Source organism: Heliconius melpomene, chromosome 1 (assembly GCF_056956725.1).
Source record: "Heliconius melpomene rosina isolate 202511_hmr_F chromosome 1, ASM5695672v1, whole genome shotgun sequence".
Taxonomy (NCBI): Eukaryota; Metazoa; Arthropoda; class Insecta; order Lepidoptera; family Nymphalidae; genus Heliconius; species Heliconius melpomene.
This window is the reverse complement of record NC_140389.1, coordinates 14,973,177-14,992,486: the sequence shown is the minus strand read 5'-3', so window position 1 is coordinate 14,992,486 and position 19,310 is coordinate 14,973,177. Positions and strand designations below refer to the sequence as shown.

General features: G+C 36.2%; 1 protein-coding gene across 2 annotated transcripts in view; it reads right to left on the bottom strand.

Annotated features, from left to right (window-relative positions):
* LOC146541651 (uncharacterized) overlaps nt 1-19,310 on the bottom strand; it is an 83,483-nt gene that overhangs the window by 51,649 nt on the left and 12,524 nt on the right. For both annotated transcript variants that reach the window (XM_085190290.1, XM_085190299.1), the window contains exon 2: nt 18,643-19,126. In XM_085190290.1, coding sequence (XP_085046416.1) covers nt 18,643-19,126 — 484 coding nt within the window. The remainder of the gene's footprint in view (nt 1-18,642; nt 19,127-19,310) is intronic.

Sequence of the window (19,310 nt, the reverse complement as noted above, 5' to 3'; positions counted from 1 at the left end):
AAAGCGTACACCACTAACGATCCAGATATATAATTTTTAATGAAATTTTAGCAAAAGGCAAGTCAAAATTCTATGGAAACAGGTAAAACTACTTTTTATGCCCCCAATGTAGTGTTAATTTTGTCCAAGTCATTTTATAAATGAGCCGAATATGTTACGTTAATTAATGGTATTGCCATTAATTAAGATCTAATCAAGACTGGTTTTAGTTTTGCACTGGCACTAGTATACTGTTTTTTTTATAGAAATTGCAGTCTATTTTCGTCATTATATTAAATTTTAGTTTTCTTGTAAATATGTATTATGAAGGTTAGGCTTAATTAATGCATTGTCTTAGGTTCCGCAGCTCAACAAATCTTTATAGAGCTTTCTTTTTTTTTCAAAAACAGAAAACGAAAATACAAAAAAAAATAAAAAATAAATTTAAAAAAGCTAAAACATTAAATTTAAAACATTACTACTACTCTTTCTAATATTACTTTCTACTAATTTTATAAATGCATAAAATTGTGAGGATGGAACAAACATGTTCCACTTCCACGCAAAAACTAAAGGATGGATTTTGATTAAGCTTTACAGAAATATAGCATACAATTTTATATAATTTTGATATAGTTTAACAATAAACTTAAGCGGGCGAAGTCGCGTTTAGGTTACTAGTTAATCATATATTCTACCAAATTCACTTTCACACATCTTCAAATCTTACTATAAATATACTCATATTGAACTTCAATGAAAGAAATAACGAAGTCTTCCGGCGGAGATCTTGATAAAAGCTACATTCCATTAGATTTAGAACTGTTCATTGAACATTCATCTGCCAATAAGATAAATAGGACACGGATCATTTAGACAGAGGATATTTAACTTCAGTCGCAGTATTATAATTGATGAATTATCTTAAATGAAACTAGTAAAGCTAAATATTATTTATGTTACTGCTTATATTTAAGCCAAAATCTAAATTTATTTTAAATTCAATACAATGTAAACGCAACAGATTGTGAGTTCGATTCCCACCAAAGAAAATTCAATATTTAATATTTTTTCGTTTCTAAATCGGAGGAAAAGATGAAATGAGGAACGAACACTACACAATAAATTGTTTATTTTTTGATAATAATGAGTGCTTTTATTAAACGATAAAGATAAGATAAGATATTGTTAGAAATTTGTCATAAATGAGATTTATATATTTTAGAAGTAGATAAAAATTTAATAGATATTCATTATATCAATAGAGTTCTTGAAAGAATTCTTGATTTCAAATGTGTAGAAATAAGAAGAGGAAGAAGTTGAAGTAAAAGCTATGTAATACTAGTGCACATACTATACTCGTACTTCACAAAGACGCGTCGTATATTAAAAGACAAAGCGACCGTATCCAATATCGGTGTAGGGATAGCATAAAAATGTATACTCACATGAAAGTATTATAAAATAACGTCTATTTGTATGTTGTTTATTCCAATTTATAAAAGGGTATAGTTCCAATTGGTAAAATTATATTAATTATGAAGAAGAAGAATTAATTATGTAATATGAATAATAATTTAACGCGCTGCTCATTCGATTCGATTCGATGTAAAGTGGAGCACAGAAATGTCTTAAAGAAGAACGGAATGTCTTAACACTAGCTTCTCAGGTTCCCTCTGCCTACCTTTCTATTAGTGGGATGAAAAAATCTAAGCACAGAGTTCTCTCTACCGACTTACTGGATGTGGAAGTATGTTTTTGCCATCAGTACATTTGTATTGAACAGGATTCAATATCAGTAGTCAGTACGCCTGAGGACAATCATCTATTTGATATTAAATCAAAAGTAATATGTCTTTTGTGTTGAATAACAATAAAATAATTATTAGAATTATTAAAAGAATTATATTAGTTAAAGATAAAGAAGTCGTAAGATTCTAATAATTGTAGGATTCTGTTTATAAGTGACTTCTGTCATGCAAGCATTGGTGGCGGATAGATGTATGAACTTTTAAATCAAAAAGTATGCATATTAAAATAATTATGGCTATATATAATTATAATAATATATTGGTAATCTCAGTATTTAAATGATATCACTTTTTAGACATTAACCGATTTAACGTCAAATAAAGTGTAATTCGATTTTTAATGAAATTAAATTCTAATTAAGTTCTTAATTATCGTTTCTGAGTTCAGTATTAAGTTTTCTATGTCTATTGTGTCACAAAACAAGGTGATGTAACGTTTATATATTATACTCACCAGTATAAAGTATGCAGAAATTCAATAAGTCCTCATTCGACCGCAAACCTCGATATGTCACTGGTGTAAAAAGTAGAAGTGCTGGATTCAATCTCAAATTAATTTCCAGGTCAAGCAAAGCTTACTCAATGTATTTAGTGTTTGTATTATTGGTTAAGCATTTTACTTGGGAATTATATTTTGTAGATACGGTTAATTTTGTGTTTTCGCAATAATTTTATATTTAATTTCAATTTAATGTTCATTTAAATAGACTTGCAAGTATTTTTGAATGGTCGATTGAACATAAAGTAAGTACTGGCTGGGAAGGCAGGCAGCGCGGCGTTGGGTTCTATGAAATTAAATATATTCATTTGCTCGCTCTGGAAATCGCTCTGCCGTTGAGTTCCAACACTACCGTTACCTACATTCGAAGGTAACGGTAGTGTCTTAATGGGAACAGAGTGTCTTATAACTAGCTGCCTATCTTGCTATGTGCGGGGAGCAGTGAAAAAAAATATCCCGCTCGTTTGTCACCTTCTGAATGTCATTTAAGGGGACCTTTGTAAATATTTTCCTCGAAGTTACAAAGGTGAAATAACAAACCAATATAAAATAAGACAAAATGGCACTCTGCCAAACGTTTTAATATAAAACAAGCCGCGGTCGTAAAAACACAATCTTTTGATTTATTTACTTACCCAAACTATTGATCGTAAACATGGACTTGTGACGATTTGCAGATCAGTAAATATAGAATTTTTAGAAGAACTCGAGCGTCATCAAAAACGAATCAATAAATGAATACATTACGAAAACATATTATTATAGGAAAAGCTTCTTGTTATCCCGCTTATAGCAGAGTAGACAGGGAACCTAGTGTTAACCCACTCCGTACCTCCCTACTATCTTCTACACAATTTTCGAAACTAAGGGAATGTCTAATCAGACGGACGGAACGGAAATCGGTTGTGAGTTCGATACCCAATAAAGGAAATAAAATATTTATTTAAATTTATATTACCATTTCTTCTCTAGTTTCGAGGCAAAAACGCGGCGTTGAGATCAGCCACTCGACACGCTCAATGTCTGAAGAGTTCGGCGGATACTGGGGAACATAGTATCTTAACACTAGATTCCCTCTGTCTATCCTGCTGTGTGCAGGATACAGCGTGAACCTGATATTTTATTTTTACAATAAATATTCAGATATTATCAATATACTGTTGAAATGTAGGGGTATTATCGTAATATGTGGGAAAATGGGCATAAATTTATTAATTGCCATTTTGAGTTAATGAAAAATGAATGTACACTGAATGAGATTTTCACGTATTGAAAGTTCCAATTTCCAGGTAAAAGCGGGGTAATGAATAAGTCCATTTTGGTGAACGTTTCAAATTTTTTTTCAAAGTAAATTAGAGATCAAAAATATGTTTTGATTATTTTTTAGTAATATCAATAAAAACTTTTCTTTTTAAATTAAAAAACCGTACAATTCCAAAAACTTTAACAAAGTACTCTTAAAAGGCAATCAAACATCAAACAATTCATCAATATTTACTAGAACAGAAAAAAAACAATTGCCAGTATGAAAAAAACAGAAACTGTAACATATCCTCTGTTTACCAACTTGTTTGCTACTGCGCTGTCATGCGATACGAAGCGAAAATAAACTTTGACTCTCCGATATATTTTACAGCTAGCTATCGAATGTGTTGTTTTTATTTGAACCTGTTGCCAAAACGACTTAACTATTTTTTTTGTTATTGAATATTATTTTTTAGATAGAAAATACGTCTGCCGCATGCCTGAAGAGTCTTGGGTGAAATCCTCTACCAGTTGGATTCCGAACTCTAAAAGGAGAATTGGTAGACCAAGACTGAGATGGCGAGATGAGCTGGACCATTATAAGCCTGACTGGTGCTCAATAGCACGAAATAGACCAGAGTGGAAAAAATTGAAAGAGGCCCTTGCCCTATAATGGGACAGTACAGGCTAGGGAAAAAAATGATGAATACTTATGTATTTTGTATATATGGGGACTGATGAAGCAGGGACACAAGCGTGCGACAGTATACGTGACGTTTGTGATTTCCATTATCCCGCACGTAGCAGAGTAGGCAGAGGTAACCTGGGGAGTGTTAAGACAGTCCGTTTATCCATTAAGATGCTTCCGTTACCCACTTTCCGCCGAATTCTTGAGACATTACGTGGTGAGTGGCGAAGCTCAGCGCTGCCATTAGCATTACCAAAGCGAGGAAATAATAATACTAAACATTTCATATCCCCCAAGTTAAATTCGAACCTGCTGCATTTACAACTGCAAGCTTGTTTTCTCTGCGCCACGACTAGCCGCATACATATTATATGTGCTGTTAATTTTGTAATACTTTTACTTCTACAAACAGCTCCTGCGGCGGTGGCAATGCTCTGGTTTCAAATGTAATTGTTACTTTGAAGCCTTAGAAGCGATGATCGATATCATGTTGTAGCTATTTTACGATTTTCGCGGTTAACGTTTTCATTTTCTACAAATGAAGATTTTTTAATGAATTTTCCTATAAAAGCATTATTTTGACACTTGTTCCATGTGAAAATAAATTCACTCAACAAATTGCAAACGTACCCAAAGTAACGTAAAACAATTTTTTTTCAGCTTCAAGCAATGTGTCCTGCAAGCTGTAAACAAGGAGATCGTGGACCCACTCAACACCCAATTCCTTCAGAATAAAGCGGACCGTGAGGAACGGAAGTGTCTTAATGGGAACCAAGAGTCTTAACACTAAGTTCTCTCTGCCTACCCTGCTATGTACGGGATAGAGCGAGAAGACGACAACGAATTTTTATGTACGAGTAAGTAAATTAAAAAAATCACTTGTTTCTTTGTGTTACTTGCGAATTACGGTCACTAAACAAAAGTACAATTAGAATCGCAGTACAGTAAATAGAAATAGAACTAGTACACAATTATTCACTTAGCAGAGGTGAGTACGGAGGGCTTCGAGTACTGCACCTAATGGGGTCATTACAATTACTTCTGTTATAGAACTCTTGCTTATTAACTTAGGTGAATAGAAAAATCCTCATAATGAAATTTAAAAAAAATTATGACCTATATTTTTTCGCCGGGTATCTCCAAAAATTTGAGGTGTATTCAAAATGGAAAAATTGGAAAGATTTACTTTACTTTTTTTACTTTTTCCTGCTCCAGTTCTCATTGCCCTACATTGAGATCCACCACTCAGGATTCAATGTCTCTAAAATTAGGAGGAAAGTGGGAAAGGAGTGTCAAACGATAGATTCCCTCGGCCTACTCTGCCATATGGGAAAGAGAGAGAAATTACAAAACATTTTTAGTATCACCTAGAGAAATAAGTAACAGAAAAAACTACTGACTTGTAACAGCTACAACCATCAATCTAAACTCACTGAACAAATTGAGTTGATACCAAATATCTTCTATGATGTGGATAAATATTAATAAAGCATTTCTCGGGATTTTATCCATATAAGAATATCATTTACATGAAAATGTAGGACGAAAGTGGGTATCTTTAAACGTCACTACCATTTTACGGAAAAGTAAACTGACACTACTTTAAAAACATTCAATTAAATTCTAGAGAGTTTGCGTATTGAATGGTGGAACTCTTTGCCAGGTTCGTCTTTTCCAAGTGGAAAAATGCATATGCTCCTATAAGTGGTGATTGAACCCGCACCCATTGGCATATTTTATATTATAGAATAATTAAAATAATATAGGTATAGTTTAAGAAGAAATAAATTCTATAAATCCACATTCGTGTTTCAATTCTCACATAAACATCCTTTAGTGTGGTCAATGGATATATCTGTCGTGTAAATGTTTACAGTACTAAAAATAATTATTACATTTAATTTCAAACTTAATAGCCTTAATACTACTGCGATTATATCTGTCTGTGGAACCTGTAGATATAGTTACTGGAATGTAGGTGGCGAATTCTATTACTTTTCGAATGTTCGAGACATTGCCACCCTCAACAGACTTATTTTGTTATTATAGCGAAAAAAAATAATTATTAAATAATTCATTCTTTTGAGTGGAAATTGAACCCATGACTGTCTGGCTTATAGTAACATTTTGCGCTACTGCGCTACGACGCTCTCAAATGACCTTTTCTCTACACAAATTATTGAAAATTAGAAATAGAAAAAAAAATTAAGACTATAATTACTTGACAGTTTCTGTTCCTTTACTGTATATATATGCTGTTCCTACAAAATATATTTATACCATTGTTTATGTCGAGCTTCCTCTGTATCCCTCTTATAGCTGGATAGAGATGGGGAACCTAGAGTTAAGACACTATCTCTTGTACGGCCCACTTTTTAATTTATATTAATATATTTTTGTAATTCAAAGCCGCTCTTTGTTTTTTTTGAGCGAGGATATGAAAATAATATATACCCCGAGTGTGAATCGAACCCACATCCGTCACATTTACACTCAGACAATAACAATTATTTAATGATATTTCCATATACCAAAAATTATAAATAGACAATTGTTTTGTCTTTAAACACGCGGAATACCAAGTATTCGTAGAATTCATAAGCATTGTGCAACACCGATAAATCTGTAGTTAAACCACGCTTTAAATAGATTTCCTAAAATATTTATTTGTTTTTTGTGTGCGTCGTTTAAAATTAGTAGAATGTTCTGCCATATTCAAGTTTGATTATTATGTTCGAAGTTTTCTTCATAAAAAGTCGTAAAGTTTTGAGACAAATGTAAAAAATTAAATTTAGAATCTATTAAATTTAGTTTCTATCTTTTTCCACTGAGACATTGCAAGGAAGATGACTCATTTGGTGTTCTGTCAGCATGCAAACTAAGCACAGCTACAATATTTCAACCAGGGTTTGTCCACAACACAAATATTTTAAATATTTCCTTCGAGAGAATCAACCTTCCTTTTGCGTTTATAGCCGCAGACATACCCTGATTACCATAGGTACCCTATATTCTTACATTATTTAGAAGAAACATATACTCCTGAAAACTTTAATAACAGCACTGTGATCTTGATACCAGCTATAATTGCTTCTAATACTTGGATAATTACAAAGGCGACTGTTATAATAAAATTTTGATAGGATGATCTTTATTTGACTCGATCGTTTCCAAGGTTAAAACGAGCATTCACATTCTATTATAAAAACGTCTGCAAATATATTTTATTATCAGTAATCCTAATATATTTTTCATCGGATCCGAAATAAATTATATTAGCGTTCGCGTCATCGAAAATGTAATAAATAGCGAAGAACTTAATAGAAGTACCGATTTCGAAACTATATTTAAAAATACAAAATATTGTTCTAAATTATGTTATATTTCATACACTAGTTACGTAACTCCAGGTTAAATATACAAGTCAGTATGTTTACTAATATGCTGTACTGTATGAAATAGCGATCCAAATATAGTAAAAGCGTATACAAAAGTAGCGTTCTGGAATATTTCTGTTACAGGTAGCAATTGTTATAAAATTACTCGTACAGGTTGAACCAGATTTTTTTTTAAGTAAATAATTAATTGAGGAATAAAGTGAGTTTAATATTATTAGATATTGCTATATACGACCAGTGTCAATTCAAATTCTAAATGAGAATTGTTCATAAAGGAAATTTGATGATAAGGTAGGGAGCCTAGTGTTAGTCCGTTCCCACTTCCGTTCTCCATTTTCTGCTGAGTTCTGGAAGTGGTGGAACTCAACCGCGCTTTGTCTCTTTACCAGAGCAAAGAACCGAAAATATTTAATCAAACCCACAACTTATCATATTTACAATACCACGATGGTTCCCTTGTGCCAAGATATTTTTCTTTTGGGTTACACAATTAATTTCATGTTAATAAAAGGCTGCAATTTTCTACATACCAAGATAGAAATAAAGATAATAAATTGCAAGAAACCCACCCACTTTATTAACAAAATAGCCTTTTTACTTCATTGAATTATTTTGTTTAATATCTATGATTTTATTCTTACTTCATACCTTCGTTCCTTTTTTACATATTATAAATACTGGTATACGAGTATAACGAGATTCTAAAGAAAATTATTGAGCGTGCGAAGAATTTTAAATACGAACGTATAAATACTTTACCACAAGCGGAAGAAAATTATGCGCAACCCGATACTAATTCCGGCTGTATGGTTTATAAGCTTCTAAAGGTACCTACGTCAAATGCTATATAAAATCTTTACATAGTATAAAACAAAGTTGCTTTTCTATTATTTTTTAGCTTCACACTGTATCCCGCATATAGGAGAGAAGACAGACACTCTGCCCTTTAAGACACTTCCGGTTTCCCCGAATTCTAGAGGCACTGCGTGCTGAATCGTGCTGCGCCTCGTTACCAGGTGGAGATATTGAAAATATGCAACGTTTCATTTCCTAAAATGGGAATCGAATCTAAATCACAACCTGTCCGGAATACACACTTTTCAAGTGGAACGTATTTATTTGCATATAATATTTCTAAAATTAAGTCGAAAATATCAAAGATAATGATTCCATAAGAAGAGGAAATTTATGATACGCACGATACGCGTAGTTTCGAATGCTACTTGTTTAATGTTTCGACGAAATTGGAGAACAGAGTTATTTTTCCCAAGATCTCGCGAAGCAGAGTTGCTTTCCAAATTTTAGAAAATATATTAAAATGTAAACCATCAAATTATATTTAAAAAACAGTTCACCCATTTCCTAACTTTATAATACCCAAACTATCGAATGAATAATAGAAACTCGTTTACATTTTTGCTCACGTATGTAGGTAGTTTGATAAAAGAATTCAACTCGAAAATACCCACCATTTAAACTGGAACTGCAAACAAAGTCCATAACGCATTGTTTCATCAACTTCGCATTGATAGCTTCAAATATTTGCGCCGACATTCCTTCTATTGTCTGATCTTTTCATCTCTACAAATAAAGGGAGAGTAATTGAATTGTATCGAACGTGATTGTCCCCGTAGAGCTGTTGAATTGTCAAACAATTATCTCTACGATTGGAACATGAGTTATTTATCTATCTTTCTTATTAATAACCGTTTATAGAAGTTTATATTTCGTTTTGTGGGAGTTTTGAATATATTAAGCTTAAACTACCTATTTTTTTTAACCTTCACGCTGTATCCCGCAAAGCAGGATAGGCAAAGGAAGACGACACTCTACTTCCTACTTTTGGAAATCAGGAAGTGGTGTGTGGAGGAAAACAACGCCGTGCTTCGCCTCGCCGCCAGAGCGAAGAAATAAAAACTGCGCACAGACGAAACTACTATATTAAAAAGTTGAGTAGGGGAAGAGTAGGGGAGCACTACTTCTCCTGAACCTCCGACGGGGACGAGAAAAAAAACGAGATTTTTCCATTTTACGCACTAAAGACTAAATAAATTCCAGGCAGACGAAGATGCGAGCGACGATAGTTTCTGTTGATTTTCCTAAGCACATTTAACTAGTAAGTTAGGTAAACATAAACAAACAAACAAAAGTGTAACAAATGGTGCAAATATAAAACGTAAACATTTCTGTGTTTAGTAAATAAAGCTATTTTAGACGAATATTTAGAGGATCGCGTCACGTAATAAACATTTTGAAAGGTATACTAAAGTAGCATTTACAGCAAACTTCCGCAATCGATACAATACACGAATTTAAAAAAGACTTATATCCTCACACTACACTCCCAATATATTTATGACAACTTAGTATATGTGCATAAGAATATTAATAAATTTAATAAAAACAGTGACCTCCATCAATATAATGTAAGAAATAAAAATAAGCTTGCTGTGCCCTTCTCTAGGCTCCATAAAGTGTCTCACTCATTCGTAGGTCAAAGTATACACTTTTATAACAAACTTCCAAACGACGTGGTTAATTTATCACTGAACAAATTAAAAAAAGTGGTAAAGCACAGGCTCTGCCAAAAAGCATATTACTCTGTTAAAGATTATGTTCGCGATAAAGATGTTTGGAAATGAGTTGCTCTATTTCTAAGTTAAAATTGTAAATTGTAATTTGTAACAAATGTTGGCATTTAAAAGAGTGGCCATGAGTTTCTTTGCCTGTATCTTCTCATGAGCTCAACCATTTGAACGGGTTTTTTTGAAGTCAAAATTGCACATTTTTTTTTTTTTGGTTATTTTGTTTTGCATTTTTTTTCTACTTTATGACATGTCCAAGTAAATGTTAAGCATTTTTATGGAATAAAGATATTTTGACTTTGACTTTGACTTTGACTTTGAAATTTTATATGATAAATAAGAAAACAAAAAAATATGAAAATCAAATTAAATCAGCTTCACGCAACCAGCAGGGTAGGCAGGGGGAAACTAGTGTTAAGACACTCCATTCCCCACTTTCCTCCTAATTCTGGAGGCATTGCGTGTTGAGTGGCGGATCTCAACGCTACGCTTTGCCTGAACACCGGAGCGGAGAAACAAAAAAAATTTAAGTTAAATAAATATTTAATTTCCTCGAGTGGGAATCGAACCCTAACTAATTCCAAATAGAAAACAGCTAAAAAGGTAAAAAAAAATTAAGTTAGTTAATCCAACCAAAAATATTTCTTGCCCCATGTTTACCATCGTAAAAGCAAAATTGGGTTGAAATATAGCGACACCGTCACAACTAACAACGGCTATCTCGATAATCTGAGGTAAATTATGCGTCTAGGATAGAATAGAACGTAGGCTATGGCTTTATCGAATTGAGTTAGTAAGCCTTATTTATATATTTAACTTTTATTTGTGACTTAAATTTAGTATGGTATATTTAAGATAATATTATTGAAGAATAAAATAAAATTAAAATTAGTAAATGAAATCTGCTTCACGCTGTATCCCGCACACTGTAAGGCAAGTAGAGAGATCCTAGTGTTAAGACACTTCATTCTCCACTTCAAGTTTCATCAAAATCGGCATCAGTATTTTTTTAGAAATATATATATGTATGTGTAAAATAAAATGTATGAATTCGGTTTCATTGTTTAAAATTATAATAAATTTGTTAACATACCAAACATTCTCACGAATAGAAATAATATTCAATACCAAGCGGGCGAAGCCGCGGGCGGGTCCCTAGTATATTACATTAAAATTTAAATTGCAATCAATTTGTTTACTCGTGTTCAGAATTATTTAGTGTGGGGTCAAGCCGCAATCAAAGGGTAACTACACTCATAAAGTTCTTTGGTGGTCCAAACTTAATTACTATTTTCGAGGCTTTTGATATGTAATTATCAAACGATCTTTATTTTATATCATAAAGATAGCATCTTTATACTAATGTGTTATATTGTTATTTAATAGTATTTAGAAACTGAATGTTTTGATTATTGCACTTGTTGTTTTTAGCTTCACTATGGTTTTCTCTTTCCAACGCCTTTCTTTTCCATATAGCGGGTTAGGGTAGAAACCTGGAAACATAGTGTTAATACACTTCCGTTCCCCATTTTCTACCGAATCCTGGAGGCATTGCGTGTTGAGTGGTATACCATTATAGTTAAATTTTGCTTGTTGAGTGACGGAACTTAACGCCGCAGTTTGTCTTAAATTTTAACAAATGTGTGGAATTACTGGTCATCCTTCAATCTAATGTGTTTATTGTAGAATACAATATAAACATACTTTTTCTCAAAATTTTAACTAATGAGTTGGTAGTAAAATTTGTTATTTGTTCCTATTTAGAACGAAGAGATTTATAGTTGGGGACTTGCGGCTGACATTCCAAACTAACCAGGATTGTCATGTCAGTAATGAATAAAAAATATATTTATGAAGTATATAGTTGAGACTAGAGGCAGATAGCGTCTGATTGTAAACGCGTTGGTTGTGGGTTCGATTTCCACTAGAGTGAATCATTTTTATTATCTTGCTCTGGTAAGAAGACAAAACGTAAAGGGAAAGAAACAATGGAAATAGGATTATTAATTAATATCATGTTTTTTTAAGTTATTAATGACAGAGACTATATTTTTAAAAATAAAGATAGGTATATGTTAGATTAAATAAAATATAATGTACATTATGTAAGTTGCAATAGAAGTAAAAATATATTAATTAATAAAACGTAAATGTTGGCAACCCTGCTCAGCCTAAACACATCAAAAGGGGTCGCAGTGTAGAATACTTTATAACAATAGGTATAGAAATAATTAAATGTCATTATTTCTATTCTATATTCTATATATCATTTTTAACTTCATGTCATACCCCGACAATGACGCGGTAGGCAGAGGGAACCTAATGTTCCCCACCTTCTACCCAATTTACTTTATAATTAATTGAGAATCGAACTTACAACCGCTTACAACCATTTACAGTCAGATCGAGATTCATAAACTTGACATCAAAAAACACTTTGTAAATCTATTCGACACTTATTTATATTACAATTTACAATCAACGGAAGTGATTTCGATCATAATAATTAATAACGTTATCTTATTTATTACTTCGCCCCAAATATCTTGATAACCTTTGACTTATTCTGGTGATATAAAATACATGAATACAATGTAAGGTCAATATACAAAATTAATGGAACCTGCCGCGCTTTATCCCACCAAATTATAAGCTATAGAAACTTATATTCAAGAAAATACTTAAATTGAAATCGAACCTGAAATCATCGCGACAACATCCAGATCCATAACGGAATCCATATTTTTAAGTTAGCGCTGTCTTCTTCTTCTTCCTGGCATTAATCCCGGCTATTACCAGGGTCTGCCTTCCTACTTACCCTACTCCACTTTGCACGATCTTTTGCGTCCTCGGTGGTTAGACCATTGGCTCTCATGTCCTGCATCACGACATCCAACCAGCGCTTCCTTGGGCGTCCGGGAGGTCGCGCCCCAGGAACTAGTATAGCAAGGCACTTGCGTCCGACATAGTTCTTAGGCCGGCGCGTAACGTGGCCAAACCATCTCAAGCGACGCTCTTGGAGCTTATCCGCTACGTCACGGACCCCAAGACTACCTCGAATGAATGTGTTGCGTATGCGGTCAGACCGCGTTACGCCGCACATCCACCTCAGCATCTTCATTTCCGTGACGTGAAGCTCCAGAGTGTGCCGAGATAGTGCTGGCCAACATTCGCTGCCGTATAAAAGAACCGGTCGGACGATGCTCTTGTATATCAGCCCCTTGAGCTTGGGCGGTATTCTGCGGTCGCAGACCACACCAGTGACCTCCCGCCATTTGGCCCAGGCAGCGCTTATCCGGCCATGGACATCGTGGTCGATGCCTCCAGACTCGTGCATAACGGATCCAAGGTACCTGAACTTCTCCGACTTAACGGCTGGCTCAGGACCTATAAGGATGGTGCTCGAGTCCCGGCTCCCGCAGGCCATGTACTCTGTCTTCGACACATTTAGTTTAAGACCGCCGTTCTCAAGCGTACCCTTCCAGAGGTTCACTTTACGCTCCAGCGTCAGTCGGTTCTCGGCAATGAGTGCTATGTCGTCGGCATACATCATCAGCCATGGAGGCTGGTCCTGGATGTGAGCCGAGACAGTATCAAGCACTACATTGAACAAGAACGGACTAAGAGCCGAGCCCTGGTGAACCCCCACTGTAATCGGGAAGGGTCTAGTGTCGCCAACAGCAGTCCTAACCATAGAAGCGGAATCGTGGTACATGCCTCTGATAATCTCAATATAGGCCTCAGGGATCCCTTTGGATCGCAATGCCCACCAGATACACTGACGAGGCACACAGTCAAAGGCCTTCTGCAGATCTAAAAAGGCCACGTGCAGAGCTCTCCTTTTTTCCCTGTATGCCTCCATCAAAGTTCTGAGGGCGAAAATGGCGTCCATGGTGCCCGATCCTGGCTGAAATCCATATTGAGACTCAGAGACAGTACACTCTCGGCGGAGCCTGAGGTCGATCATGCGCTCGAAGAGCTTCATGGTATGACTCATAAGCTTAATGCCCCTATAACTACCACAATCTTGAACACTGCCCCTTCCCTTGTAAATAGGGGTAATAAAGCTAAGCCGCCACTGATGCGGCATCTTACCAGTGTTCAAGATATGGTTAAAAAGGTCAGTAAGCATGAGCACACCAAGAGAGCCCAACGATTTCCACGCTTCGATCGGGATGTCGTCAGGTCCCACCGCTTTTCCGTTCTTCATGCGTCGAAGGCAATTACGTGTTTCGTCAAGGGTTATTGGGGCAATAAGTCCGAGGTTAGGCGGTGGGTCGTGATGAAGACTGCATGGGTGCTGAGTATTTAGCAACTCCTGGAAGTAGCTTCTCCACCTCTCCTTCACAGAGTCATGATTACAGAGCAGCGTGCCCTGGGAATCTTTGACGCAAAGACATTTTGCGATATCTTGCGTCACTTTATCCCGGGAACGTGCCAGTTTGTAAATGAGCTTCTGCCCCTCCACAGTTTCAAGTTTATCATACAATGGTGACAAACTCTCACTGCGGGCTCTGGCTACAGCTCTTTTACTGGCACGTTTAGCTACTGTGTACTCCAGTCTGTCTTCAGGAGAGTTGGATTCCTGCCACTTCTTAAAGGCAGCCTTCTTTTCACGAGTAACCTCCTGCACCTCGTCATTCCACCACCATGTCTCCCTGTCGATGACACGTCCTCCCCTAGAAAGGCCAAGAACTCGCCTGCCCGCCGCAATGATTGCCGACTGAGCCCGATCCCAAGCATCCTGAGCAGTCTCGGTGTTAGTCGAAATATCGTGACTTTTCACCTCTGCCAGGAAGTCGGTCTGCATCGGTCCATTCAGCAACCACCACTTGATCCGAGGCCTACGTTTCTCGGCTACTTTCTTCTTCGGAGTGACGTTAAAGTCCATGATAAGAAGACGATGTTGGGCCGTTAGGCTTTCGCCTGGAATGACCTTACAGTTAGTTACCCTGCCCATATGACACCGTCTGGTCAATAAGTAGTCTATTTGAGTTGAGTGGGACCCGCTCTTATACGTGATAAGGTGCTGAGAATTCTTTTGGAAGAACGTATTCACGACGGCCAGATCAGACGCAATACAGGTTCTCAGAATGTTTTCTCCCTCTGCATTGCGAAGACCGTGCCCAAAACCCCCATGAACACGTTCATACGGCTCAGCAGCCTTACCGACGTGCCCGTTCAAATCCCCCCCAACTAAGACCACTTCGGTACACGGCACAGCAAGTAGCACCCCTTCATACTGCTCCCAGAATGTCTCCTTTTCGGCCGCGCTACATCCCGCCTGGGGAGCATAGGCACTGATTAAGTTTGTGATGACGCCCTCAATCAGTACCCTCACTCGCATCAAGCGGTCGGAGCGACGGTCAACTTCAAGGAGCCCATTCTGAAGCTCTTCAGATAGCACTACCGCTACACCGTTTCTACCCGAAGGTGACCCAGTGTATATAAGCCGGTAACCCTGTCCGATGTTACGGGACTTATTGCCCTTCCAGCGTGTTTCCTGGAGGAAGGCACACTGGACCCGACGTCTCATGAGTACATCTGCGAGTTCCCTGCATCGTCCGGTCAGAGAGCCAATATTCCACGTTGCAAAGCGGAGTTTCCTTCTGGGTACTAGCGTCTTTAGCCGTGCCCGTACATGACACGGTAGCCCTTGCCCACTTGTCGCAGGTGTAGGGCGATGTGCCTGCGCGTCGTTTTGCGGCGACGCCGTAGCCGTACCCAGTCTGTTGTTTTGTCGGTCCATATAAGTGGCGGTTAGCGGGTTTTAAATGGAGCGACTGCCGTCTGACCTCCAAAACCCCTTTGTGGGGAAAAACCGAGGAAGGGAGAGGAAAATAGAAGGGGTAGGATAGGTAGAAGGAGGGAGCTAAGGGAAGGAGGGGGGGAGTTAGGACACCATTCTTACGGACTGGATGAGGATGTAAGAGTGGCGGCTCGAGGATCCGGGGTACCCGTACCCGTATGCCCACAAACAAATATCGGACAGATATTAGTCAGGACATCCTCTGGAATAAGTTAGCGCTGTATCCCGCAAATATATATACAGAGTAAGCTAAGAGTACAAAAGCGAAACGAAAGTGACGTAACTCAACGCCGTACATTATCGTACCAGATAAATAAACTAAGTAATAGTATAATTAAATTTCACCATATTTTTTGCTTACTAATTTATTCAAGATATATAAGAAAGGTCGTTACGTCGTGAGGTGAATCTCTAATTCCTTTATTATTCGTATATGGAGGCGGACCCTGGAGAATATCGAATCCGGTAGAAGACCAGACAATAGACCTGAGATTACGCAAAGTTACATTTAGTATTATATTTTGTATGTAACATATTTAATTATTTGGTTTTCTTGTATGTTATTATTATTGTTATAAAAATATCTGATACTCGGAGCCGTATGACTGGAAGCGCGGCAGTTGTGAGTTCGATTTCCGACTAAGAATGAGTTATTTTCATTTCTTAGATCTTTGTTATCAACTTTGAAGGTCTTGTCGAGATGAGCATATATAAAATAGTGATTTTTTAAAAAAAAAACAATTATTACATTATTTTCAAATGTTATAATTTCTATCTCGACTCGAGGGGAATAAACTATTTCTATTTCCTCCCGTAACAAGACAGCAAGTTCGTCGTCGAGTCCCGCTATTCAAATTGCAATGACTTGAAAATTGGGTCATAACGTCATATTAGTTGATATAAAAATACCTACTTCTAAGTATATATGTCATAATAGTTAATAAATTTGAGGCCGTGGTGGCGCAGCGGCACAAGGATGTGACTGTAACGTGGGTTCGATCTCAACTCGAGGAAAATATACATGAAATATTTATTTACTTTTATATTTTCATTTTTGCTCTGGTGTCGAGGCAAAGAGCGGCGGAAAGTGGGGAAGTATCAGAGTATCTTAACATTAGGTTCCCTCTGCCTACCCTGTTGTGCGCGGGATACAGCGTGAAGCTGATTAGTTATTATATACCGTTGGATATATACCGTTGTCTGTAGATCAAGTTACAGACAACGGTATCCATAATGATTTAATGGTTTAAAACAAAAAAAACACATGTCCATCATACTTCTATCGTACTAACAATTTAATCATTAAATGTAACTCAAAATCATCGAATGTAACTCAATTAGCCTAGTTCCATTCGAAACGGAATATCATTGGCATTTTAAGGGCCGGATGGACCGTTAAAAATGTTTGGCCACTGACGACGCAAATTGGACGTAACTCACTAATTATAGATGTTTCCTAGCCAACTATAAATTATATGTTTTTTAACTTTTAATTATGGACATAAGTTCTATGAACTGTTATAAGAATAGAAAGCATAAAAAGATGTTTAAATAAAAAAAATATAGAAAAGAATGTGTGAACGTTCGTATGTCCGTGATAAGTAAATTTCTGGTCTTTCAAAAGTAAGGATTGTATTATTTTTTTTATTCCATACCTATCCGATAAGAAAAGCTGCAATTCACGCTCATATTAATAAATGGTAAGATAATGGAGGGAACCCAGTGACCTAGTGAGGAGACGCTCCATCGCCATTAAAAGACTTCCGTTATCCACTATCCACCGAATTCTTGAGGCATTACCAGTTGAGTAACAAGATCCAAAACCGTGTTTTTTTTTATTTAAAAATATCTTGACGAGTAAAAGAAATGCAGCTACAAAATAGAAATTAATTGATATATGTACTTTAAGAAGTATTTGTTTGGTTTTGACATCACAGCCTTCACATTCCATACATGCAAAATAATAACTGTTTATAAATTTCATACATATTAAATTTGGCGGTAGTTCTAAATATAATATAGAGTTAACCGTTACGTACCGTTACATAGTTATTGACTATTAGCCGATGAACGATGTTAGATTTTAATCAAGTTAAGGTTATCGCGTTTATTATCAAATTAACTGAATTCGTATACGTAATGCGTACTATCGTAATTAAATGTTCGTAAAAGTACTTAACTATTTTTAAATTAGTTTTATCTCTTTGAGGCTACATGGATTGAACTGGTAATGTTCTTATTATAAAAGCATAAAATGATGTAATAGTAATTTTATATTAGCTTCACTCAGTATCCCGCCGCCGCATTATGAATGCATTGCGTGTTGACTGGCAAAACTAATACCACGCTTTGAAGAAATGAAAATATTAAATATTTTAATTCTTTGAGTGGGAATCAAACCCAAAACCTTTCGCGTTCACAGCCACACGCTTGTGCCCCTACACGATAACCGGTCCCTAATATGCAGTTATAATGTTTATATTTTGTTTTTGCTTATTATTTAACTTTTTTAAAGAGTTATTGAAAATAAACAAAATATATAGGAAAGGAGACGATTTACATGGGACTTGAATTATTCTGTTTAAGCATTCAGATAAAAAAAAATATTAATACAAATCTAAAACTCACCGATAACTCAAAGGCGCTCGCAAATTAACCGACGTCACTCTGGATATGAACCGCCTACGCTTATCGCCCTCGTGCCAGCTGGCGTAACTACGGGAATACGTCACTACACCACACCCACTAACGTTTACTACATCCACTGACGTATCTACACTATCACCAAACGTCTCGTTAGACCAACTCTCGTTAAAAAACCTGTCAAAATCAAAAGATCCGTTCACATTTTCATTAGACGTATTGTCAATATTGGAATGATTTGTCAGTTCATAAATTCCATTATGTTTTGGACTAGAAAAAACGTAAACGCGATCGAGTTCTGAATCGTTTTCTGTATGTATAATTTTCTGGTGAGTGTAGCTCTCGTTTGATAAGCGGTGGTAGGCTTCCGTGGAGGTGTACCACGCCTCGAGCACGGCGATGTGGGTGTCGAGCTCTCGGCAGGTTAGCCGGAACTCGTGGTTGTGGCATCGTTGCTCTTCTACTATTTCTGAAAGGAATGATATAAAAATTAATGGATTACCAAATTGGTGAATATATATTATAACAATACATAGTAGAGTCTGAGGTTGGGAGTTTGAATCCCAGTCGAGGAAATAAAATATTGAATATTTTCATTTTCTCGCTCTCGTAACCAGGCAAAGCTCGGCGCGACTTCTGCCACTGCCATACAC